The sequence below is a fragment of the Heterocephalus glaber genome, unplaced genomic scaffold (assembly GCF_053883595.1).
Source record: "Heterocephalus glaber isolate CG9 unplaced genomic scaffold, H.glaber_assembly_v1.0 deba00001687, whole genome shotgun sequence".
Taxonomy (NCBI): domain Eukaryota; kingdom Metazoa; phylum Chordata; class Mammalia; order Rodentia; family Bathyergidae; genus Heterocephalus; species Heterocephalus glaber.
In genome coordinates this window covers 15,245,674-15,269,304 of record NW_028258412.1, presented here as the reverse complement: position 1 = coordinate 15,269,304, position 23,631 = coordinate 15,245,674, and the positions used below count along the sequence as shown (strand labels likewise).

General features: G+C 44.9%; 1 protein-coding gene and 1 pseudogene across 1 annotated transcript in view; one reads left to right on the top strand and one right to left on the bottom strand.

The window, feature by feature from the left end:
- The window catches only part of Vsig10 (V-set and immunoglobulin domain containing 10), a 35,183-nt gene that overhangs the window by 8,595 nt on the left and 2,957 nt on the right, over positions 1-23,631 (bottom strand). The window contains exons 2-5 of the mRNA XM_004843695.4: positions 21,009-21,290; positions 7,936-8,235; positions 5,273-5,533; positions 2,523-2,816 (exon numbers count right to left, since the gene is read on the bottom strand). Coding sequence (XP_004843752.1) covers positions 2,523-2,816; positions 5,273-5,533; positions 7,936-8,235; positions 21,009-21,290 — 1,137 coding nt within the window. The remainder of the gene's footprint in view (positions 1-2,522; positions 2,817-5,272; positions 5,534-7,935; positions 8,236-21,008; positions 21,291-23,631) is intronic.
- Positions 18,599-19,066, top strand: LOC147822005 (U1 small nuclear ribonucleoprotein C-like; annotated as a pseudogene).

Genomic DNA, 23,631 nt, shown 5'->3' with positions numbered 1-23,631 from the left:
TGAGGAATTTCTAAAGAACTCCTAGACATCTACTGGAAAAGAGAAAATGTCAAGATAAAAATATGTATTTCCCACAAGAAAAAAACACAAATAGTAAATAAACATGAGAAATGATGTTCAAAACTATGCTGGCAATCAGAGAAACTCAAATTAGAACCACACTGAGATTCCATTTTTCACACACTAGATGGGCAAAATTACAAAGCCTATTGGTAAAAATGTGGGGAAAAGGGCTGGGGATTTAGCTCAGTGGTTTCGCGCCTGCTGCGTAGGCACAAGGACCCGAGTTCGATCCCCAATACTGAAAAAAAAAAAATTGTGGGGAAAAATTCACTACTCATATACTGCTTGGAATGAAAATAATTGGAAAATACGTTTGTATTCTCTCATACAGATTAAAATGTACATCCTTCATAATCCCTATACATATCCTACAGAAAGATTTGCCTGGGTACCTGTATACATGTACATAAGCAGCAGAGTAAAAGATATCCATAGCAGCGCTGTTTATCATAACAACAAAACAACAACAAAAATCAGAAACAACACAAACATCCATCAGCAAGAAAATGAATAACCTAGTTGTGGAAAGATGACACAGTGGAGAATTATACAGCAGAAAAGAGGTACAAAGTATTATGACACCCATTGACATGAATAAATCCCAGAAACAAAACGTGGAGTGAAACAGGCAAGTCATAAAACACTGTGTATGTAGGTAACAATTGTTTTTTTAGAAAAAAAATGTAGAGGAGTTTTAGGTTCCTAAGAAACTTGGCCAGAAAGAAGAGTTCCTGTACAGCCCATCTCCCCCCTACACATCCGGCCTCCCTCACCGTCAGGATGCCAAGTACGTTTCTCACAACTGCTGAACCTATACCAACACATCACAGTTTACATTAGAGGTCACTCTTGATGGTCTACATTCTACAGGTTCCAACAAGTGGCTAATGACTGACAGGTGTTCATCATTATCATATACAGAGGATTTCCACTGCCCTGAAAACGCAGGCTCTTTCTGCTTAAACCTCCTCATCCTCCACAATCCCTGGCACCTCCTGATCTTTTTACTAGCTCCATAGTTTCGTATGATATGTAACCACGATAGGGCAGAGGTGAGCTGGTCTCAGCACCCGGAAGGAAGCTCCCCCACCGCCATCCCAAGCTCCTAGGGCAGAGAAGGTGAGCTGCATGGGTGCCAGAAACACACCCCCACCCCCCTCCGCCGTGGAAATGAGAAAACACATAAACAAGCCTCAAAAACAGACTTCCAGATCACCTACAGCAACCCCAAAGAGAAATGAGATGGAACAATCTGATACTCAACCACCTAGACTCTCTGAACTGGAAATAAAAGAGGATCTGGGAAAAATGAAATCAGAAATAATTACTCAGATAACAGCAAAGATTTTGCTCATGGTGCAAGACATGATTAATAAATCTAGAGAGGACACAGATCAAAAAAAATAGAGGATATGTAATCATGATGACCAAAAATAAATAAAAACAAGTATTATTTAGAAACATATACTGTTATGGTTTAGATCTTAAATGTACCCCAAAGGTTCATGTGAAAACTTGGTTCCCAGCTGATTGGAAGGATGCAAACACTAGGAGGGAAGGCCTAGTTAGAGGAAGTTAGGTTGTATGGTGTGTGCCCTGGAAGGCTATACTGGGACCTGGTCCCCTTCTGTCTTTGTTTCTTGGCCACCATGATATAAGCAGCTGGCCCCCACCATAGGCTCCTTGCCATTGATGTTTACCAAAGGCCCAAAGAGATGCTAAGTGATTATGGACTGACACCTCTGAAACCATAAGCCAAAATAAATCTTTTCTTCTTTAACTTGTATACTTCAAGTAGTTTGTCACAGTAACAGAGAGTTGACTATACGTGCATTTACATAGTAAAGGCTTTTTTAAAAAATAAAACAAGAAACTCTAGGTAGTGGTTATCCTCTGTGTGAGGCCCAGGATGAGACTAGGAAGGGGCCTCCAAGTAGGACTGTGGGTAAAATATGACATGCCTCATGAAATTTGGATTTCAGATGAATAATAACTTTTTAGCATAAGTATGTTCTATGAACTATTTGAGGCATATTGATACTTTTTTCAAAATTCTGTTTTTCTGAAATTCATATTGAAGTGTTTTTGGTTCTTGTGTTGTTTACTAAATCTGGCCTCACTGCCCTTAGGGCACTTCATCAGTCTCAGCGCTGCTCAGTATCTTAAGTGGCATGCTATTCTTTTGGGTGTTCATTTTACTGTTATGCTTCCCAACTTACAGATGCTATATATATATTCTTTGGTAACATAAGATGTACTGCATAATTTTTTTTCTCTCTCATGCAAATGTTAGTGCTTTTAGGATCGGACAGCAATTTTTTTCTAGTCACCTCGTCAAGCCACAGACAAGCATTCTTGCAATCTACCAGTTGGCAAAGGCCCGTGAGGGGCACCAGGCTGTCCCCATACTGCTGCAAGGGGCCCTGACGCTCTCAACCCTCCTCCTCTCCATCACTCACCTTTCACACTCAGCCAGATGTCCACCTCCCTCACCCCCACAGGGTTCTCAGCCCGGCAGATGTAGTAGCCCTCATCCAGGTCCTGGGAGCAGTTGTGGATTGTGAGGGTGGAGCTCTGGCCATTCTGGGCAATGAAATAGTGGCTGTCCGGCTGGATGACCATCTCGGGCTGGGTCAGGTTCCTTAGCCACTGGATCTCGGCAGGGGGGTAGGCTGCAGTTACCTGGCAGGTGAGTGTCACATTGCCCCCCACAAAGCAAGTTTTTATGGGCTCCGAGAAAAGGGAGGGGATCCCTGGTAATCAGAAGAAGTTTTTTTTAAAAAAAGACAAATGTTTAGACAAATACAAGCCATACCCTGAGATCTTCAAGAATATTATTTCCTTTCTAATGACACAACTCCAGGAATTTCTGTCCTATACCTGGTCCTACAGAATAAAAGCTAACATTTATTGAGCATTTTCTAAGTGCTAGGTGCTTTTACATGTATTAACCTAATTCATTATTACAACAACCTTGTTATTATTCTCATTCACAGGGAGTACACTGAGGCACAGAGAAACTTAAGCAACTTGCTCAAAGTCACACAACTAAATAAGATATATAGCTAGAATTTAGAGTGAACAACTGTCCCTCTTTACTCAAGACTAAAGAGTAGTCTCTGAGATGTGGGGCTTTCCCAGTGCTAAAACCAGGAAAATTCTGAAGAGACCAGAATAAGCTGGTTTTTCTAGGTAAGACACAAACCCAAGCAGTCAGGCCTTGTAATCCACAATCTTACCTCAATGCTACCAGCACCACTGTGAAATAACCATGCTGATCACATAAAATATGGACACATGGTCCCCCAAGGTGTTCCAGAGGACAGCAGGGCAGAGCAGCTATGTTTGTTTCCTACTGCTGATGTGACAAATTACTACAAACTTAGTGGCTTAAAACAATAAACTTATTCACCTACGTTCTGGAGGTCAGAAGTCAGAATGATCTTCCGGGACTAAAATCAAGGTGTTGGCAGAGCTGGTTCCTTCTGGATGCTCTAGAGGAGATCCATTCCTCTGCCTTTTGGGTTTCTAGAGGCTCCCTGCACACTTTGGGCCCTTCCTAGCCTCATTCCAAACTCTGCTTCTGTGATCGGGTCAGACCTGCCTTCCTCTCATATGGCTCCTTGTGGTCATATTGGGCCCATCTGGAGAACTCAGGGCATTGTCCCCAACTCAATATCCTTAACTTCATTGGCAAAGTCCCTTGCACCATGGAAAGTAAAATTTACAGGTTCCAGGGATGGTGACATGGACTTCTGGGAATCTGCCCTAGAAAACTTAGAACCTGGCATTCCTGTGCCCTCGGGTCTGATTTGAACAGAACACGAGCAGCTATAAGGGCCACCATAGCAATCCATTTGTTTCCACACCCTCTGTGCAGGGCAGCAGATTCTTCTTGGATTCATGAAGTGCACACTTCCAGCATCTGAAGGACAGAGAGTGGCACACTGGGATCCTACCCGGGATGGTGAAACATGTTTCCCTTGGCAGCTATTCCAAAGCAGAATCTAGGGTTTCACAGCTGGCATCTTGGGAAGAGGGAAAGGGAAGGAAGAGGGAAAGGGGCCAGGATGAGGACTCGGGAACAGCCTACACACCTCTCTCAAGGTCGGTGCAACAGAAGAGATCCTTTCCCCGCTACCGAGTCTTCTTTGGAAACTCACATGGGAGCCCCCTTTCTTGGATCAACCATCAGGGTCTTACGTGCTGCCAAATCACTTTCCCTCTCCATGGTTAACTCCATTTTCTGTTGGGGTCATGAAGCCAACAGCAGTAACAAACTTCATCCATATGTATATAGTTTGGAGCTCCCAAACCAAAGTTTCCAAAATGCTCTGCCTTCTCCTTAAACAATGTCCCAGGTAGCCCCTCCTCAGCCCCAAACAAATATCACGTGTGACTGTACTTTTGCCAAGCAGAGCATTCGCTCCGCAAAGAGCTATGTTACCCATATTTGGCCAGCATGGGATCTATTCAGAGAGTTTAGCTTGGGTTTCCTGTGGGCAAGGGTGGGCAAGTGGCTGCAGAAGAGATGAGGTCCCTTGGAGATCTAAAAGAGGACAGAATATCGCAGCCTTCACACATAGGTCTGGGTAAAACGGCAGCTTATTGTGAGATAAGCTGGCTTCTTCAGTGTGAGCCTATGTACCACTGATCGGGAGATGCAGTACATAGTAGTGCACAGCAGCAGTCCCAGCTACTTCCTTTTTTTTTTTTTAAAACAGTCATGCTATGCAGTTCAGACTGGCCTTGAATTCACTATGTAGACCAGGCTGGCCTCGAACTCATGGCAATCCTCCTGCCTCAGCCTACCAAGTCCTGGGATTACAGGAGTGCGACACCACACCTGGCTACCAAACAGTTATTGTTTTAAGCCACTAAATTGGGCGTTAAACTGTTAAGTAATAATACATAATTAATGGATGAACCTTGTCAATCCTGTTCATTGCTCTACCCTCAATATCTACTTACTCTACCTGGTACACAGTGGGTGCTCAATTGTTATTTCCTGAGTGAAAAGTGCTTCAGCTAAAACCAAGAATCTTAGCGAGGCATCTTTAAAGTTTGGAAGGAAGGAAGGAAGAAAGGGAAGGGATTCAGTTCACTCTGACACACTGGAGTTTCTTTCCCAGAACTACTTTCAAAGGATCCTCACAGAAGAAAGGAAAGCAAGTGAACCCCAACCCAGGACAAAGCAAGACAGACTCACTGATCTGCACCACACAACTGGCTCCCGACTCTGGCCCTACGATGTGGCTCCCGACGCATTTGAACTTCCTGCCATCCGACAGCTGGGACCGGTTCAGCACTTCCACCCCCAGCTTTGACTTCCCCACAATCGCCCCTCCTGGCTCTTCTGTCCAAAGGAAGTTAGGGTCAGGGTAGCCCCCATCCCAGCGACAGGTGAGCTTCAGTGTGGACGATCCTGCTGATATCTCTGCTGAGCACTCCACAGGTGATGGAGGGGGCACTGCAAAACACCAAAAGGGAACAAAGGGTTTAACGGCAAACTCAGATAGCAGCAGCCACCGGGCTGGCACTAAGGGTTAAAGAAACGGGGGCTTGGAGAGTCTACTTCGAAATAACACCTAGCACAAACCTAACACGGAGGAGCACCTGCAACCGCCAGGTTTCTTCTGCTAGGTGTTAAATCTCTGAGGAATGGCTTGCGTTTGCCTTTCATTTCTCTCCAGCTGTGTGTGGCTATTTAAACGAAAACTGCAAATGCATTTCCTCCATCCCGCTATCCACATTGCAGCACTATGGAATCCCTGGGCTGCTGTGTTAGATCACACAGAACAAGACACTTCCTGAATCCAAGGAAGTTCTACCACCCGACAGTGCTGGCCCCAGAAACTACCAGTGGTTGCCTTTGCGCCCAAGGGCAAATGAAGATCATGAAGTTACCAGAGGGGGAGACAGTCGTCCCACCTCCAACACATCCAGTATAATACGTACATTTGTTAAACAGGTTGGCATACTTTATGTTATACAAATAGAAATAAATTTGGGCCGGGTGTGGTGGAGCATGCCTGAAATCCCAGCTTGGGGGGGAGGGGGTGGTACAGAGAGATCCTGTCTCAAAAACTAAAAAGAAACTAAACAAACAAAAAACTCAAACAGAAATAAAGTTGGATTTTATATGAATGGGTGGATATATATAACACTGACAAGAAAAATTACTGGGAAAATACCAAAACTAATGGTTAGAATGATTATTTTCTTCTTTAAGCTCATCTCTCATTTCCTACAAGCATGTGTCACTTTGTATACTATAAATGTCATTTATGTTAAAAAACACAGACTTATAAAAGCTGTGAATAACATACAAATTAAGCAGTGTGTCATTATCCTGCCCACTCATGTCTTGTTCCCATGTTCCCTTTCATTAGCATGGATTATGAGTGCACTCAGCATTTCTACAGTGGTTTTTATTTTTATTAATTTGGGGGGGGTTACCGGGGATCGAACTCGGGTCCTTGCACTTGCACGACAGCGGGCATAACAACTGAGCTAAATTCCCAGCCCTCTGCAGTGGTTTTTAGCCAAGATATTTACATATAGGAGTGTTTGGTTGGTGTTTCCCCACCTCCAAAATAAACTCATGGACAGGCTCATTGTGCTTCTGAAAAGCGTGGATACAGACGGATGAATGGATAAATAAACATCAGTGTCTCCATACTGACTGGTACTCAGCCATGTAAAGAAATGAAGTACCAACACTTAGTACAACGCGGGTCACGGGGAGTCTCCTGTGGCCCTTGAACACATTATGCAAAATGAAAGGAGCCAGACACAGAAAGCCAGATATTGTTACAAACCATTCACATGAAACATCCAGAACAGATCAACCCATACAGGTGGAACACAGTGTTTGTCAGGGGCTGGGGAGGACAGAAAATGGGTGTGACTGCTTAGTCAACTGGAAGTTTCCATTTGAGGCAATGAAAACGTTTTGACATTTGCTATAATTTGCATCTGGAATGCCCCCAGAGCCCCACTGAGATCAGGGCTTAATCCCCAGCTTGGCGCTAGCTGGAGGGTGTAGGAACCAAGAGAAAGGGCCATGCCCTTGAAGGTATTGTTGGACCCTATCTATCCCCTTCCTCTTCCTAGATCTGTTTTGTACCCAGCCATGAAATGAACAGGCTTCCCCTGCCACTCACTCCCACCACAATGTCCTGTCCACCACGGGTCCAAAGCAATGGGTACAATCAGTCATGGACTGAAAACTCCAAAACTGTGAGCCAACTAACCACTAGACAGAGGTGGCAGCTGCACAGCGTTATGAACGTACCTGAATGCCAATAACATTCTTTCACTTTTTGTTTTTCACAGTTCTGGGAATTGAACCCAGGGCCTTCACACTGAGCTGCATCCCCAGACTTTTTTTATTTATTATTTTGAGACTGAGTCTCGCTAAAGTTTCCCAGGCTGGACTCAAACTTGCCATCCTGCCTCAGCCTCCCAGAGTGCTGGGATTAGAGGTGTGTACCATCGTGCTCAGTTTCGTCGCTATTTTTTTTTTTTTTTTTTTTTTGGTACCAGGGATCGAACTCAGGATCTTGCGCTTGCGAGGCAGGCGCTGGAACCACTGAGTTAAATCCCCGGCCCTCGTTGCTATTTTTAAAAAATGAAAAAAAGAATACATGAGGCTCAGTATGAGCGTGAGACTCTTCTGCAGCCATGGTTAGCTGCAAGCTTCCAGAAGGTGTGACACTGAGCAGTGCGTGTGTCACAAGGGAGCCACAGAGCCACACTCGGCCTGTGCAGCAGGCCACGCCTCTTAGGACAAAAGGAAAAGGTGCAAACACACACGTGCCGTGGAGGGGGCGGGGGAAAACGCAGGGGAGGGGAGCGCTTCTTACGCACAGTAGACCAGTAGCTCGGTGATCACCTTGCGATGTCTCCCGCTGAGTGTGTTGGTGGCCAGACAGGTGTAGTTCCCTTGAAGATTTTGCGACATTAATAGCAGCGTGAAGTAGGTGACCGTCAGGTTGGTTCCAAAGGACTCAGGGCTGGAATGGGCCTGGAACCACCACTCAACCACGGGTGGGGGCTGGGCGCTGCTGCGACAGCTGAAGTCCACCTGCGAGCCCCTGACGGCATACAGGGTGCCATTGGGCAGAGTGCCGGTGGCTGAGATGTTGACCTCAATGTGACTGGGGCCACCTGGGAACGACAGGGGATAGGGTGATGTGAATCACTCGTGCATTCACTGGACCACCGTACCAGATGCAACAGACACATCCATGCTCCTAAAGCAGCCACTGAAGAGAGCGGCACCCAGCAGACACTGTGACAAACCCTGCCCTAACTGCCCTGACTCGTGCTCTCATTTGATCCCAGAGGATCCTGTGAGATTTAGCAGGGGAATAGGTCTTTATAGAACAAGAAAAGTAAAATTTGATGCTTTTTAAAAATACCACAGCCCAGCATGGTGACGGATGCCTGTAATCCCAGCACTAGGGAGGCTGAGGCAGGAGGACTGCCACGAGTTTGAGGCCAGCTTCGACCCACATAGTGAGCTCAAGGCCAACCTGGGCTACATAGCAAGACCCTGTCTCAAAAACAAAAAAAAAAACCAAACAGGGCCGGAGATTTAGCTCAGTGGTTCTGCCGCCTGCCTCTCAAGTGCAAGGTCCTGAGTTCAATCCCTGGTACCAAATAAATAAATTACGAACAAACACCACAGAGCCACGGGTAGAGATGCATGCCTATAATCCCAACACTCTTCAGGGCTGAGGCAAGAGGGTCACAAGTTCAAGCCTACCCTGGATAACTCAGTGACTTAGTGTGAGACCCTGCCTCAGAATAAAATATTTTACAAAGGGCTATGGATGTAACTCAGTGCAAAACTCCTGGGTTCAATTCCCAGTACCACAAGGGGGGAAAAAACCCCAATACATAGTAGAAAATATATATGGGCAGAAAAGACATAGCACGGCAAGACCAAGCCTGTTACCCTGTTCAGGCCTGCTTGTTGCAAGGTCAGCCCTTGGTGGTATCTAGGAACACAGATTCTCACCAGTCTCAGGATGGATTAATAAAAAATAGCTCGCTGTCCTTCATTTTTACTGAATGCCTTTCCTTCCAGAAATCTGGAAGTTTGGTATGCAGTAGACAGACCAGCTCTCAGTTAAAAAAAAAAGTGGGGGGGGGGGGGCTCTGAACCTCTGGTAAATTTCCCTGGCAGACCTCTGCTATGTGTTGCCATACTCATTGCTGGGGAAATCCAAAAATGTCCTGTGCAACCCCAGAATGAGTTGACTTGTGCAAGCTCCTGCCTTGTTTCCCCTGGACTTCATCTCACATGCTTTTTCTCTTGGCTGATGTTGCTATTACTGTAATAAATGATGCCACATGCTAAAGTCTGTGAGTCCTGCTATAGAATCACGGAACCCAGGGAAGCCCTGGGGGACCCCCAGCATAATACATGAGCTGATCAAGAAATAGTGTATGAAAAAAAAGGAAAACAGAAATAGTGTATAGGGCCTGGGATTTAGCTCAGTGGTTCCGCCACTTGCCTCAAAAGTGCAAGGTCCCAAGTTCGATCCCCAGTACCAAAAAAAAAAGAAAAGAAAGAAATAGTGTATGTTTAAGTGGAATTACAATAAAAGACACACATTGTCATTAATCCCCCTTAAAATACTCTCCCTTGCTTAAAACACACTTATCCCATTGTTCTTCCCACTTTCTGAAGCAGTTCTGGTAGTCCTCTTTCCTAAGTGTCTTTACAAGATGTGATTAAAAATACAGTGAATGCTGAGGCTTCATGTCATGCAACAGAAAGGCAGGCTTGTAAAAACATTACTACGTCCTCATCAGCCTTATTCACCAGTTCTGGCACCAAGGGGCTCTGGCTCTTCCTCAAAGTCAAAATGACTGTGAAAGGTAAATGTTTTGAATCAGTTTGGGACACTGAGGCAGCCATGATAGCAAACTAAATTAGACACTCACAAAATACTTCCAGAACTGCTTCAGAAGGTGGCAAGAACAATGGGGTGTGTTTGACTCAAAGGGAAATGTTCTCAGGAGGATTAATGGCAATGTCTTTCACTATAATACATTTTTTAAAAATTTAAACATTCAATTTTTTTGATCATACCACATATCATACTGAAAAATAGGAAATACCATGGACTCCACTTAATAGCTTTGTAGCACTGAGCAAATTACTTACCCCATCTTAGCCTCCATTTCCTCATCTATAAAATGGGAGTGATGAAAATATCTACTTCACAGGGCTGCTGGGCAATTAAAGGAGTGAGTCCAGTGGAGCACTCAGAAAAATGCTGGAAGCACTTGCTAAACTTGCTTATCTTGCTTCTCCTCTCCTCTCCTTTCCTTCCTTCCTTTTCTTTCTTCCTTCATCCCTTCCTTTCTTTCTTTTCCTCTTTTCTTGAGACAGGGTCTCACTACATAGTTCAGGGTGGCCTTGAACTCACTATGTAGCCCAGGCCGGCCTCCAACTGACGGCAGTCCTTCTGCCTCAGCCTCCGAGTGCTGAGGTGTGCACCACCACACCTGACTTCTCCTCACATTTCTTAATTTCTTTCTTGTCTCCTGAAATGCCCTCTACTGTTGGTACCATAGCATCCAAGATGCCATCTTCCCTTTTATGAAAATACAGTGTATCTCCTATCTGGGAATGTCACTCAGTGATAGAACCCATACTTAGCATGCACTAGGTCCTGGGCTTAATCCCCAGTGTATACACCATACACATACACACACACACACAATATCCTACAAATACATATATATGCTTATCTGTCAATTAAAAAAAACATTTTTAGGGCTGGGGATTTAGCTCAGTGGTTCCGCTGCCTACCTCGAAAGTGCCAGGTCCCGAGTTCTATCCCCGGGACCAAAAAAACCCCCAAAAAACAAAAAAACATTTTTAGCCAGGTGTTGGGGCTCACACCTAAAATCCTAGCACTCAAAAGACTGAGACAGGAGTGTCGGGAGCAGTTCTATATACTTTGGGGGAAAAATCATTTAGTTAGGCCTAGTTCTCCTGTCTACAGGCCAGCTATGGCATTTTGAGACATAACTCCACAGCTAAGACCTCAATGGTCCAGTGATGCTGTGATGCTCCAGAGCAGGATCACACCAACTGTGTAGACATCCTGGGAGGAACAAAATCTTATCTGCATAGTTTTTCATTGATCTAGGATTTCCTCTGCCCCAAGTCATCTGTTACATTTGTTTTTTCCCATGTACTAAACTTTCTGTCCTCAGCCATTTGTTACATTTGTTTCTCCAGATGTACTGAATAAAGGTGTGGCAGGTCGGAGGGATTTTGTCTTTGCCACCAGAGCAGCACTGATCAGGCCCAAAGCTGAGCTTCTTCTCAAAGTCTCAGTTTTTCTATCTTTCCTGTATAATAAGTTAATTAGCCTTGTGCTGTCGAAGCTCACAGGAGACTAGGACTTACTGCAGAGGTTCCAGTAACATCCCCTTTCCCCATTCCCTACACAGGAGGATCATGAATTTTAGGTCAGCTTGGGCCATTTAGTGAGTTCAAGGCCAGCCTGGACTACACAGCTAGCCAGACCCTGTCTCAAAAAAATGAAACAGAAAAATTAAGACTGGATCTAACAGCTGTTCATACTACAGTAATTTCTCATGCTACCTCCCCCAGAGACTTCTTCTTTTAGAAAGAAGAATCTGAGAAGGGCAATCCTTTGCCAAAAGAATAAATCTACGGCTGCAGAATTTTGAACAAAAATAGGCCGGTAAAAAATATTATTTGTGGAAGGAGAAGGCTTTCCCACACAAGGCCCCTAAAAATAAGTATGTACTGTACCTATGTCCAATTCACCTGTGCCTACCCTATAACTATATAAATTGTGGGTTTCAGCCAAGCATGGTGAAACACACACCAGCACTGTGAGAGGCTGAGACAGGAGGATCTGAAGTTTGAGCCCAGCCTGGAAAACTTAGATAGACCCTATCTCAAAATAAATTTGTTTTTTTGGTACCAGGGATCAAACTTGGGACCTTGCGCTTGCAGGGCAGGCAGCAGAACCACTAAGCTAAATCCCCAGCCAAATTTGTTTTAAAGACAAAGGATGCAGCTCAGTGCAAAGGCCCTGGGTTCAATCCCCACTAATGAAAAAAAAAAAAAGTAGATTCCTAAGGAAAACATTGTTGGCATTTTATTTGTCAATTTGGAGCTGCTCCTAAAAATGCAGGGATCTGCTGGAACCATGTCACATCGCACAAAGGGTCTGAGGAAAAAGTTGTATTGTGGCTTGGGAGGTGCTCAAATGCCCTATTCTGCGCTGCTGGCTAGTCAGTTGGGTATGTGGACCAGCAGGTCCTAGGGTGTGCCTGTGCTGGCACGAGCCCAGTTAAGTACAGGTTCCTTCTGAGATGCTGGTGGCCAACACCCAGCCCAGCAAAGGTAACGTGCCTCGGGTCAGCCACATGCAGGTCTTCTAAGTTGTCTGGAGGGCACCTGTGGTCAGGCAGGGACAGAGTAGACCCCAGCCACCATCTAGGACAGGGTTTAGACTGCACAATTATTGGAAAGAAAGTTGGTGAGTAGATGAGAAAGAAGCAGGTAGTAGGATTAAAAAAAAAAATCAATGACAGAAACTAAAGAACAGTCTGAACTGTCCAGCGTTCAAAGTCACAAGTTGTCTATCAACTGGGTGAAGTTTGTTTGATTTGGTTTTTTTGTTTGTTTGTTTTGTTGTTGTTGTTTGTTTTTTTGGTGCTGGTACAGAAATTGAACGGAGGGCCTAAGACATGTGAGGTAAGCATTCCACCACTGAGCTATACACCCAGCTCGTTTAGTTTTTTATTTTGACACAGGGTTTTGCTAAACTGTCTGTGCTGGGCTCAAACTCATTATCCTCCTGCCTCAGCCTGCCAGAGTGCTGGGATTACAGGTGTGCACCACTGTGCCCAGCCCGATGATTTTGATTGAAGCTGATATCATATTCCTGATTCCCTGAGGTTCTTTCTCTACCCTACCTTACTACAGAGGAGTATCCCACATGCTCAGGACCAGAAGTATTTGAGATTTCAGAAGTTTCAGATTTTAAAACATCTGGACAGACTTGACTGGTGGAGGCACATCTCTGATCTGAGAATCTGAAACTTTGTGAGTCTCATTTCTGACTTGGAAGTTTGAGGTTTCAGAGCATTTTCAACTTTAGATTCTCAGACTAAGGATGCTTCATCTGGACCAGTTTCCCTCCCTCCCAGATTTCTCACCACCGATATTCCTAAATAGATACCACCAACCACTTTGTGCTTACAGAGTGATGACACCAATCGTTCAGAGTGACAGGAAGATGGGAGAGGAAACCAAAATAAAAACAGGGGTTATTTATACAGGTCCAGCATCGCACCTGGGCCTCGGTCACCGTCAGTGTCATTTCTCAACAATTTCTCACATGGATGCCTCTGCCTAGTGACTTCAAGCCATTACCCTGAATTCAGACAGACCTGAGCATAAACCCTACTGCCAATGATGACGTTTGGACAGCCTCAAGCAAGTACTCATCCCTCTCATTCTCTTTCCTGGCCTTCTGATAAAATGAAAAAACAAAAAAATCACTAATAACCTCTGTCACGGAGGTTACTGAAGGATCCAGTGAGATAACAAAAGCCTGGTCAATATGCAGGAAGTGTTACCTGATATCGTTAATCAGTAGGATTTTCCTAGATTGATTCTAGAATGAGGTCAGCTGATGATCACCCACCCTTGTTTTCAGACCTGTGACCTAACAGTGGCTTTTACTGATTTGCAATCAATCTAATGAGGCAGAACACTACTTTGAAATTCTAATTAAGTGAAATCTTATCTTGCCTCAGAAGAATTCCATTCCTCTCGGTAGTAGACCTATTATTACCAAAAATGGCACTCTATTGAGTCTTGTCAACCAAAAATATATGGAAATTTGTTTTGCCTCATATATATATTTTAATATATATTATATTACATTTAAATATTATAATTATATATTAGAATAGTTTGTGTGATATGAGAATATATATTAATTATTCATATATTTTATACATGTATATATGCACATGTGTGCACACACACATGCGTGCGCGTGTATCTTCAATTTTGCCTAAAGGCCCATAAAATATTTACTCTCTGGCCCTATACAGAAAGACAATTTGCTGAATTCTATTCTAGAACACCTACGGCTGCTGCCTTCCTGTTCTCTGCTGCCATTTCTGACATCTGAACTGACTTCTCCCTCACCATGACTACACGTTGGCCAGTCAAGAGACACAAAGAATTCCTTGATATCTCACTGTCTGGGTGTCCTCATTAACAGTAAACTCCAGGGATTTACTCTTAGACTAGCATTTTTACTTGAAAATGACCTAAGAGCGTACCTGGTAGTCTCTGCTAGTCAGACCTGTAGAATTTTGTTTTTTATGATACTGGGGATTGGATTTAAGGCCTTTGCACTGAGCTACATCTCCAGCCCATTTTTAAATTTTGAGACAGGGTCTTACTAAGTTCCCCAGGCTAGACTTGAACTTGTGATCCTCTTGCCTCAGCTTCCCAGAGTGTTGGGATTACAGACATGTGCCACAATGCCACAGTTCTACAATGGGACAACATCTGTGGGAAAACTTACACAGACTATTTTGAGGTCATTTTTATAAGCAAAAGTGACGATCTTGGCTGGGAATTTAGCTCAGTGGTTCCACCGCCTGCCTCACAAGCGCAAGGTCCTGAGTTTGAGCCCCAGCACCAAAAAATAAGAGTGACAATATTATTGCCTCCCCAGCTCCCTAGTGGGTGCTGGTCCATCCCAAAAGCCCCAAATCAGAAGTCTTCAGCCTCTTCTAAGCACCTATCTTTGGTCCACACCCAAATTAATCAATCCTTGGGCACGAATCACTCTATCTTCTGACAGGAGCCCAAAATTTCCCCTTGTGTACCCAACATTCTCTTTCCCTCAGGCCCTATGTTTTGATAAGACAGAGAAGGATCCAACATAGAAGGGTGCTCTGCTAGTGGGTATCTGCGTCAGGAAATACTCGTCTTTCCTGTGACTCCCTTTCTGGGAAGTCAGGGCTGAGAGCTACTTCACTGGCTAGACAGGTCCCTTTCCCCACCTAAGTCCTAACGATCGATACAAACCAGCTTCCTCACTGCCCATGTGCTGACCCTTCCGATGCTCTTTGTGCCCTTGCTTGGCTGGAGAAGACTAGACACAGTGAGAGCCACGAAATCTCCCCCGCTCTTTTTTGGGTTGATCTCTGACTGGTTCAGTCACTCCCCAAATGCGTATGGGACAACACTGTGGAGGAGCAGCGAATCTGCCAATCTGCCGGGATGTGCTGCAATCTGTGCCATCTTCTGCACTCTCAACCCTTCCTGCAGGTGAACACACGGCTGATCTGACTCATACCCACGCGGGGATGGAGGAGAGGATGGGAAGTTGATGAGGTCAACAGCCCTGAAAACTCCGCCCTGCTGTGAGCCAGGGGCCTTCTGTACTCTTAGGAGCAGAGTCCCAATTCCAATGGCCACAACTGTCAATACCAGCTTTAGTTTTTAAGGTTTTTTTTATCTGAACCCAGGGCCTTTGCACTAAGCTACATCCCCAGGCTTTTTTAGTTTTTAATTTTTGAGACAGGGCCTCACTGAGCTGCTAAACTGCCCAGTCTGGGCTCAAACACTGAGATCCTCCCACCTAGGCCTCCCAGAGTAATGGAATTACAGGCCTATGCCACCATGCATGGCTATCCCTACCTTTTATTCCCCACCTTTAAATTAACATTTAGCACTACAGATTCTTTTGTCAGGGGATGACTGATGAAATCCCATTGCAGATGCCCACTCTAGGAAGGAAAAGTCCCTGCAAGTTTATAGAAAACCTGACTCTCTAGAAGGCAGAGGCACCAAATGCTCAGGGACCGATAAGCAGAGATCCAGGCGGCACTGAGAGAGAAACCTACCAGCCCTCCCACAGCTGGCTTTGTGCCTCTGCAGTATCTCTGTCCATTCTCACATTCAAGGTCAGTTACAGATAAAAACCTGCCCAGAATTTGTTTCCCTTCACTTCCAAAGCCACATTAGATGTTTCCAAACTTTTGCCATTAGGAGGACAATATGTGACCATGTTATCAACCATGTCTGTTAAAAGGGAAAAGCAAAGATAATAAGGCTCTGGCCCAAGCAAGTCCTGTTCAAAAGGCCCAGATGCAAACAGATTGCTGGGAACTTGAGATGTGTTTTCCCATCCGAACCTGGTCACCAGCATAACTGATAGACGGCAGTAACAGAGCCAAGTGCACACTGTATGCCAGGAGCTGCGCAAGTTCATGGGTACCACAAGTCTGCAGCTAGGTCTCACCATGACTTTGAGCTTTGCAGATGATAAATCTGAGGTTGGAGGAGCTCCAGGAACTTTCCCAAGGTCACAAAGACAACAGCCAGCAGGACCCAAACTGAAGACTCTTTCAGCCACTCAACAAGACCACTGCCCTCCCAGAAATGGCAGCTGGATCAAACCTAATCCATATCCCCAAATCTACTGTGCAAAAATGGAACCAGGATCCAGTGAGAGATGCGCCAAGCCTTCATAGCTGCCACTTTCTGAGGAGCAGAAAAAGGTTCATGATGCTCAGTATTGTCCAGGATCCTCCTGGAAAGGGAAGAAAGAGTGAGATCCCAGAGGGCCATACGTGACCCAAAGGGCATTTGTGTCCAGTTTTCATGGATAAGCATTAAACCCATCAGGGACCCCAGGTATTTCCAAATAAAGGAGTTTCCACATTGCAAATCACACCACAGTAACTCAGATGTGCAAAGACCTTCCTTTAGGGAGGGCAAAGCACCAATCAAATGTAGTGACATTTTTAAAAATGCAAGTTCCCGTTCATGACAATAAGGCTTGCACTCATCTCCCAATAGAGTGATAATTAAACAAGTCCACCTTCAATAAACTTAGCCAATGATTACTAAATCAGTGTCAGATTGAGTCATCATAGACTGGAGAGAATGATGACAAAAAAACAAGTTGAAAGCAGAGCAGTGGTATATACCTGTAATTCCAGCTACTTGGGAGGCTGAAGCAGGAGGATCATAGGTTCAAGTCCCACCTGGCCAAATTAGTAAAATTCTGTCTCAAAAACAAAAAGTAAAGGCCGGGGATTTAGCTCAGTGTTTCTGGCGCCTGCCTCGAAAGGTCCCGAGTTTGATCCACGGTACCAAAAAATAAAATAAAATAAATAAAAAGCAAAAAGGTCTGGGGATGTAGCTCAGTGGTAGAGTGCTTGCCTAGCATGCATGAGGCCCTGGGTTCAATCCCCAGCAATGCAAAAAAAAAAAAGTTGTAACGCTATCATACTTCTGGGCTGGGGATTTAGCTCAGTGGTTCCAGCACCTGCCTCACAAGCGCAAGGTCCCGAGTTCGATCCCTGGTACCAAAAAAAAAAAAAAAATTATCATACTTCTATTGGTCAAAAAAGAAGCCATTTACTGCTAAGATTGATATGAAGGCACTATTTGTTACTGTTAGGCAGCTCGAGTGAGGGAGGCCTCCCAGCACTTGTCCATAAGCTAAGAACGGAACCAAATAGAGCCAGCCTGCAATGGGTGATATTTTTTGATGCCCACACTCATCCCCGACCATTCATCTGTGGCACTTCTAGACATGGAAACAGTGTTGATGGATCCCATCATCTGTGAGAACTGACAGAAACCTCAGAGACATGGAAAGTGTCCTTGAGGTCTCTCTTTCCTTCATCCCCACTTCTAGTGCACCAGTAAGTCCTGCTGGTCTACCTCTGAAATATTTTATGAACCTGTGCATTGTCACCAAGGCCTCTGCTCTGGTTCTGATCACCAATATCGTGTGCCTCCAAAGGGCTCCCTTGGTTTTATCAGCTCCTCTTGAGATCACACACACACATTCTCCACATGGATGTCAGATGGTGCTGCACCTCGCTCGAAGCTCTAGGCATTGCCCCTGCACCCAGAAGAAATTCCCAACTCCTGCCCAAGGGCATTAGTTCCTAGAGCTGCCTTAACAAATCAACACACGCTGGGTGGCTCAGAGTAACAGAAATGTATTCTCCCCTAGGTCTGGAGGCCAGAAGTTTGAAATCAAGGTGCCAGGAGGGACATGGTTCCTCCAAAGGCTCAAGGGGAGAGAGCATCCCTCCTCGGTTCTTCCCTGCCTTTGGCAGGGGGCCATCCACCCATGGCATTCTGTGGTTTGCAGCCACATCAATCCAATCTCCCAGTGTCATTACGAACCAACTCTCTGAGTATCATCTCACATGGCTTTTCCCCTTCTCATGAGGATCTAGTCACTGGATGAGGACCCACCCTAATGACCTCATCTTAACATCTACAAAGACTCTATTTCCAAGTACGGTCTACTCATAGGGACAAGAGGTTAGGACTTCAACCTATCTTTCATGGGAACATGCCCAAGAGAGTCAGTTCCTGAGATCTGAGGGAGGTGATGCAATACGTCCCTCACCCACGACTCTCTGTCTGTGAGAAAGACACACTGCAGTGGGGGGAAACAAAGAGAATGTGAAAGACTACTATCAGAAATGGATGGAAGAGCAGGCTCAGAGCCTAACTGATACAACAATGGCTGCATTTCAAGGAAAGATGACTCCTACTCCATTTTCTGCTTCTCCTCCAGCAGGGGTGATGATCCCACCTCTACCCAGTCTCCTGGGTTCTCCTCACCCTGGCTTAACACCAGTACCTCACATGGGAGGCCCTTCCACGATGCCTCTGATGAGCCCCCTACTCCCGAGATGATGTCACCCATGGGAAGCCACATGCCAATGATGCCTGGGCCTCCACTGACACAGCTTGGCCATGATGGTGCCCACTTGGCCAGGAATGACTCGACCAGACAAAGCTCGAGGGCCAGCCTCTTTATATCAGTTTTATATTATTTGTTCTACTTCACCAGGAGATCATGGTGCTGTGACTCTGGTGCTCTCTAACAGCATGACAAGGAAGACTCGCTTCCCCCTCCTATAAACACAGAAGAGTTTTGAAGGGAGAAGTAGGATAAACAAAAGTGCAGAAAGTACAGTTTCATTTGTATTGTGAAATGTGAAAGTAAAACTGGCAGCTCTTTTAGTTTAAAAAAACAAAACAAAACATGGAGGCCAAGGATGTAGGTCAGCGGCACCACGCTTGCCTGGCAAGCGCAAGGTCCTGAGTTTGATTCCCTGTACCAAACCAAACAAAACAAAACACATCTTTCGTTGGGACATAATTCAACCCAGAACCTTGGTCCAACCTGGCCTGTGTGGTCCAGCACAGCCTCCCATATACCACAGACCCTCCTGTCTCACGCACCAGGCAGCTGTCACCCTGGGCTTCTGCCCATCCATGACCCTATCACACTGCCTGCCTCACGGCAGCACTTGTTCTGCCTGCATTGCTCCCTCCTTGTCTATGCTTGGCTCCTACATTCAGCTTAAATGTCACCACCGGCTAAGTATCCCTTATCCAAAATGCTTGGCAGAGTGTTTCAGATTTCAGATTTTTTTCTAGAATATTTACACAGACTTTATCAGTTGAACACTCTGAATGCAAAAATCTGGATTTGGGGGCATCTTGGATTTTATATTTTCAGATGAAGGATGCCCAACCTATACCTCCAAAAAAGCTCCTTTCTAACCTCCCAGTTTAAAGGGTTTCACAGGATCACGTGACCCCACCTCGGTTCTCTGCATTGCCCGTGCCAGCCTGATATCTTTGTTTACTTCTCTCTCATCCGTCTCTCTCCTTTCCTACCTTAGTTCACTCCTGTAGCCCAGTGCCTAGAACGGTGTCTGGCATTGGGTGCCCAATAAATCTATACAGAATAAAGGAATGAGCAAATTATTTTACAAATGGAGGAACTTGTGGGTCCAGGTCAGTAAAAGGATCACACAGGAATCCCTGCCAAACTACATATCTTGGGTACAGAACAAGGACAACCCTCTAAACCAGGGACCACCACGCTTTGTGTGTAAAAGGCCAGAGAGCAAACATCTCAGGCTTTGGAGACGACACCAGCCTGGTCCCAGCAAGCACCTCTGCCACTGTAGCAACAAAGGCAGTTGCAGATAATATGTAAACGCATGAATATGGCTATATGCCAATAAAACCTTATTTACAGACACTGAAATTTGAATCACATTTAATTTATTCTTCTATTGATTTTTTTCAACTGTTTAAAAGTGTAAAAATTCACAGAGGGGCCAGGAATGTAGCTCAGTAGTACCACGCCTGTGTGGCAAGCACAAAGTCCTGAGTTCAATTCCTGGTACTGGGGAAAGAAAAAAAAAAGTTCATAGCTTGCAGGCCCATATAAAAACTCTTGTGCACAGCTGGTGACTAGCCAGATACAGCCCATAGACTATAGTCTACAAACCCCTACATGTCTACAGCAGCTATGATACTGTTTTAGTAAAGTACAGTCAGTCCCAGTGGCTCGTGCCAAGCCCTGTACTTAGCACTATTGCATAAAAGCACTTGCTATACTCGACAAGCAGGCAGGGTATTTCCCCAAGTAGTAAGGAAGGCAGACAGGAGCTCAGATATTAAACTACTTACTCAAGATGACACACAATTAAGTGGTAGCTTTAGGACTGGAATTCACAGTTTGATTATGTTATATAATAAAATGATATGAACAAGGATGATATTAACAATAACCTAAAAATAATAGCTAACATGCCTGGAGCCTTTTAAAGCACTGTGTGCACAGCTTCTATTCTTCTCAGCAATTCTACGAGGCAGGAATCCTTTTTATCCCCATTTTACAGGTGAGGAACTACAGGTACAAGCGGTCACTCCATTCACAAGCGGCAGAGCCCAGACGGCAATCCAGGCCATCCGCTTCTCCACCCGTGCGCCTCACTGTGGCCACAGCCTGCCCAAGGCTCTGGGCATTTCGCCAGCCCCAGTCCCCACCAGCCCCACTTACTGGCTACCCGCAGCCACACTGGGAACCACCGAGTCCCATTCCTCATCTCCTGGCAGGTATAGTTGCCCTCATCCTGCAGGCTCAGCATCCCGACGTGCAGGGAGCTGCCGTTCACTAGAGAGAAGCGAGGCTCAGCTGGTGTGAGGCTGGCATTGGAGGACAGAAGGAAGATGGGCTCCGAGTCATTCCGGTACCATGTCACCAGGCCCCTGGGTCCCAAGACGTTGCCACAGTGCAGAGTAACGTTGTCATGAAGCTCACCGACGATGATAGCCTCTAGTCCTGTACAAGGAAAAGTCAAGCTGTTACTGCTTTCCTTCATGTGGTACAGAAGACTGGATCCAGGGCCTTTCTACTGGCCTACATCCTCAGCCCTTTTTATTTTTTTCATTTTGAGAAAGGTCTTAATAAGTTGTCCAGGCTGAGCTCAAATTTGCAATCCTCCTGCCTCAGCCTCCTAATGAACGGGAATTACAGGCATGTACCACCATGTTTGGCTATATTACTACCTTTCTTGATCTTTGAATAACCACCCTTTTGGGACAGTCCGGCATAGGGATTTTTTTTTTAATCAGGTGTGTGGTTTTAAGAATCGCAGTTGTTGCTGGGGATCTTCCCCAAAGAATTAAAAGAATCATACCACAGTGATATATGTGCACCCATGTTCATAGCAGCGCAGTTTGTAATAGCTAAAACTTGGAAACAGCCCAAATGCCCATCAACTGGAGACTGGATAAAGAAAATGTGGTGTTTTTATAAAATGGAGTACTACTCAGCCATAAAAAATGAGAAATTAGAGACATTTATAGCTAAGTGGATGCACATTGAGGCAATACTCTTAAGTGAAATAAATAGGACACAGATGTGTAAATACCAAATAGTTTCTCTGGTGTGAGAAACTGAAAGTGTAAATAAGGACTAAATGTATAATAGGTCATGTGAAATAGGAAGAAAAGGGGCAAAGGGGAAGGACGTGGGAGGGCTAAGGGAAAGGATAGAAGGGAATGGGATTAATATGAGAAAATGGAAAAACAGGAACAAAATCTTTGTAAATAGGGAGGGCTGGAGGGATTGAAGGGAGGGCTGGGCAAAGGTGAAAAACAAGAACCAAGAGAGACTATGTAAAGGTGCAAATTTCCAATGATGAATGTCATTATATTGTATACCTAAAATGTACCAATGATTAGACTGAATAATCGATAATGTAAAATAGGAAGAAAAGGTCCAAAGGGGTAGGGGTAGTGGGAGGCACAGGGGAAAGGAAAGAAGGGAAAGGAAAACATGATGAGAAATGGAAAAAATGGAAATAAAGTCTTTGTAAACAGGGAAGGGTGGAGGGCGTAAAGGGAGGGCTAGGAATGGGGAAAAAATAAGAACCAAGATGCATTATATAAAGGTACAATTCCCAATGAGAAATGTAATTGTGTTGTATACCTACAATGTACCAATAAAAGAATTTAATACAAAAAAAAAAAAAAAAGAGTCGCAGTTGTGTTAGGATTCATGGCCAGATGTTGATATTAATGAACTTTGGGCTGACTTCAAACATAGTCCCGAGTCCTCACTTACTCACTGTTCACCGAGTCACCAGTGTTCCTATTCTGGGACAAGTGTATTGGGCAGTGGGGATCCAATGCTGAGCCAGAAAGAAACCTCCAGGAGTTCAAAGGCCAGTGGGCAAACAGACACTAAACTGGGCGTTACGACTCAGTGCGATGAGCACAAAGATAAGGGCTCAGAGAAAGGGCTGCAAAATCCAGCTGGGGCAGACATCAGAAGAGACTTCCAGGAAGCAAACAGAGCTGAAGGACAAAGGTGAGGATGCAGTGCCCAGGCAGAGGGAACAGCGCTTTCAAAGCTCTAGACCAGGGGCCAGGAGTGTGGCTCATGGTAGAGCTTTTGCCTAGCACATATGAGGCCCTGGGTTCCATCCCCAGTACCACACAGGAAAAAAATCAATCAAGAAATAAAATTAATGGAACCAAAAGCTCAGACCAGAGCATCAGTCTTGTCAAAAATACAAACTAGGGCCAGGGATTTAGCTCAGTGGCACAAGGTCCTGTCCCCAGTACCGGAAAAAACAAGAAATACAAACTATTAACAACACAAACACACACACACACACACACACACACACACACACACACACACACACACTCTCCCCATATCTAAATCAGAATCAGGTGTAGCAGTGGGGGGAGTATAAAAAAAGCCCCCCAGGGGCTGGGGATTTAGCTCAGTGGTTCCACCGCTTGCCTCACAAGCACAAGGACCCAAGTTCAATCCCTGGTACAAAAAAAAAGCCTCCCAGGTGACTCCAATTCCCAATCAAGACTAACAGGTGCTAAGAGCAACCATCTAGCCCTAATTAAAAGAAAGTAAGTAAAACAAAAGCAGCTCATTTTTCTGAAAAGTATCCCAACTTTCCAGCCCCCTTTATAATCAACACCCAATTCAGAGAGGCCACCGGGACAGAAGTACAGGCAGGCCCTGTTGTGGTGATGAAAATATTCTGGAATTAACTAGTGGTAATAGTTGCATAACCGTGTGAGTTATACACTTTAAAGAGGTAGGTTTTACGGTATGTCAATTATAATAAAGCTATGAAAAAGATAAACTGTCA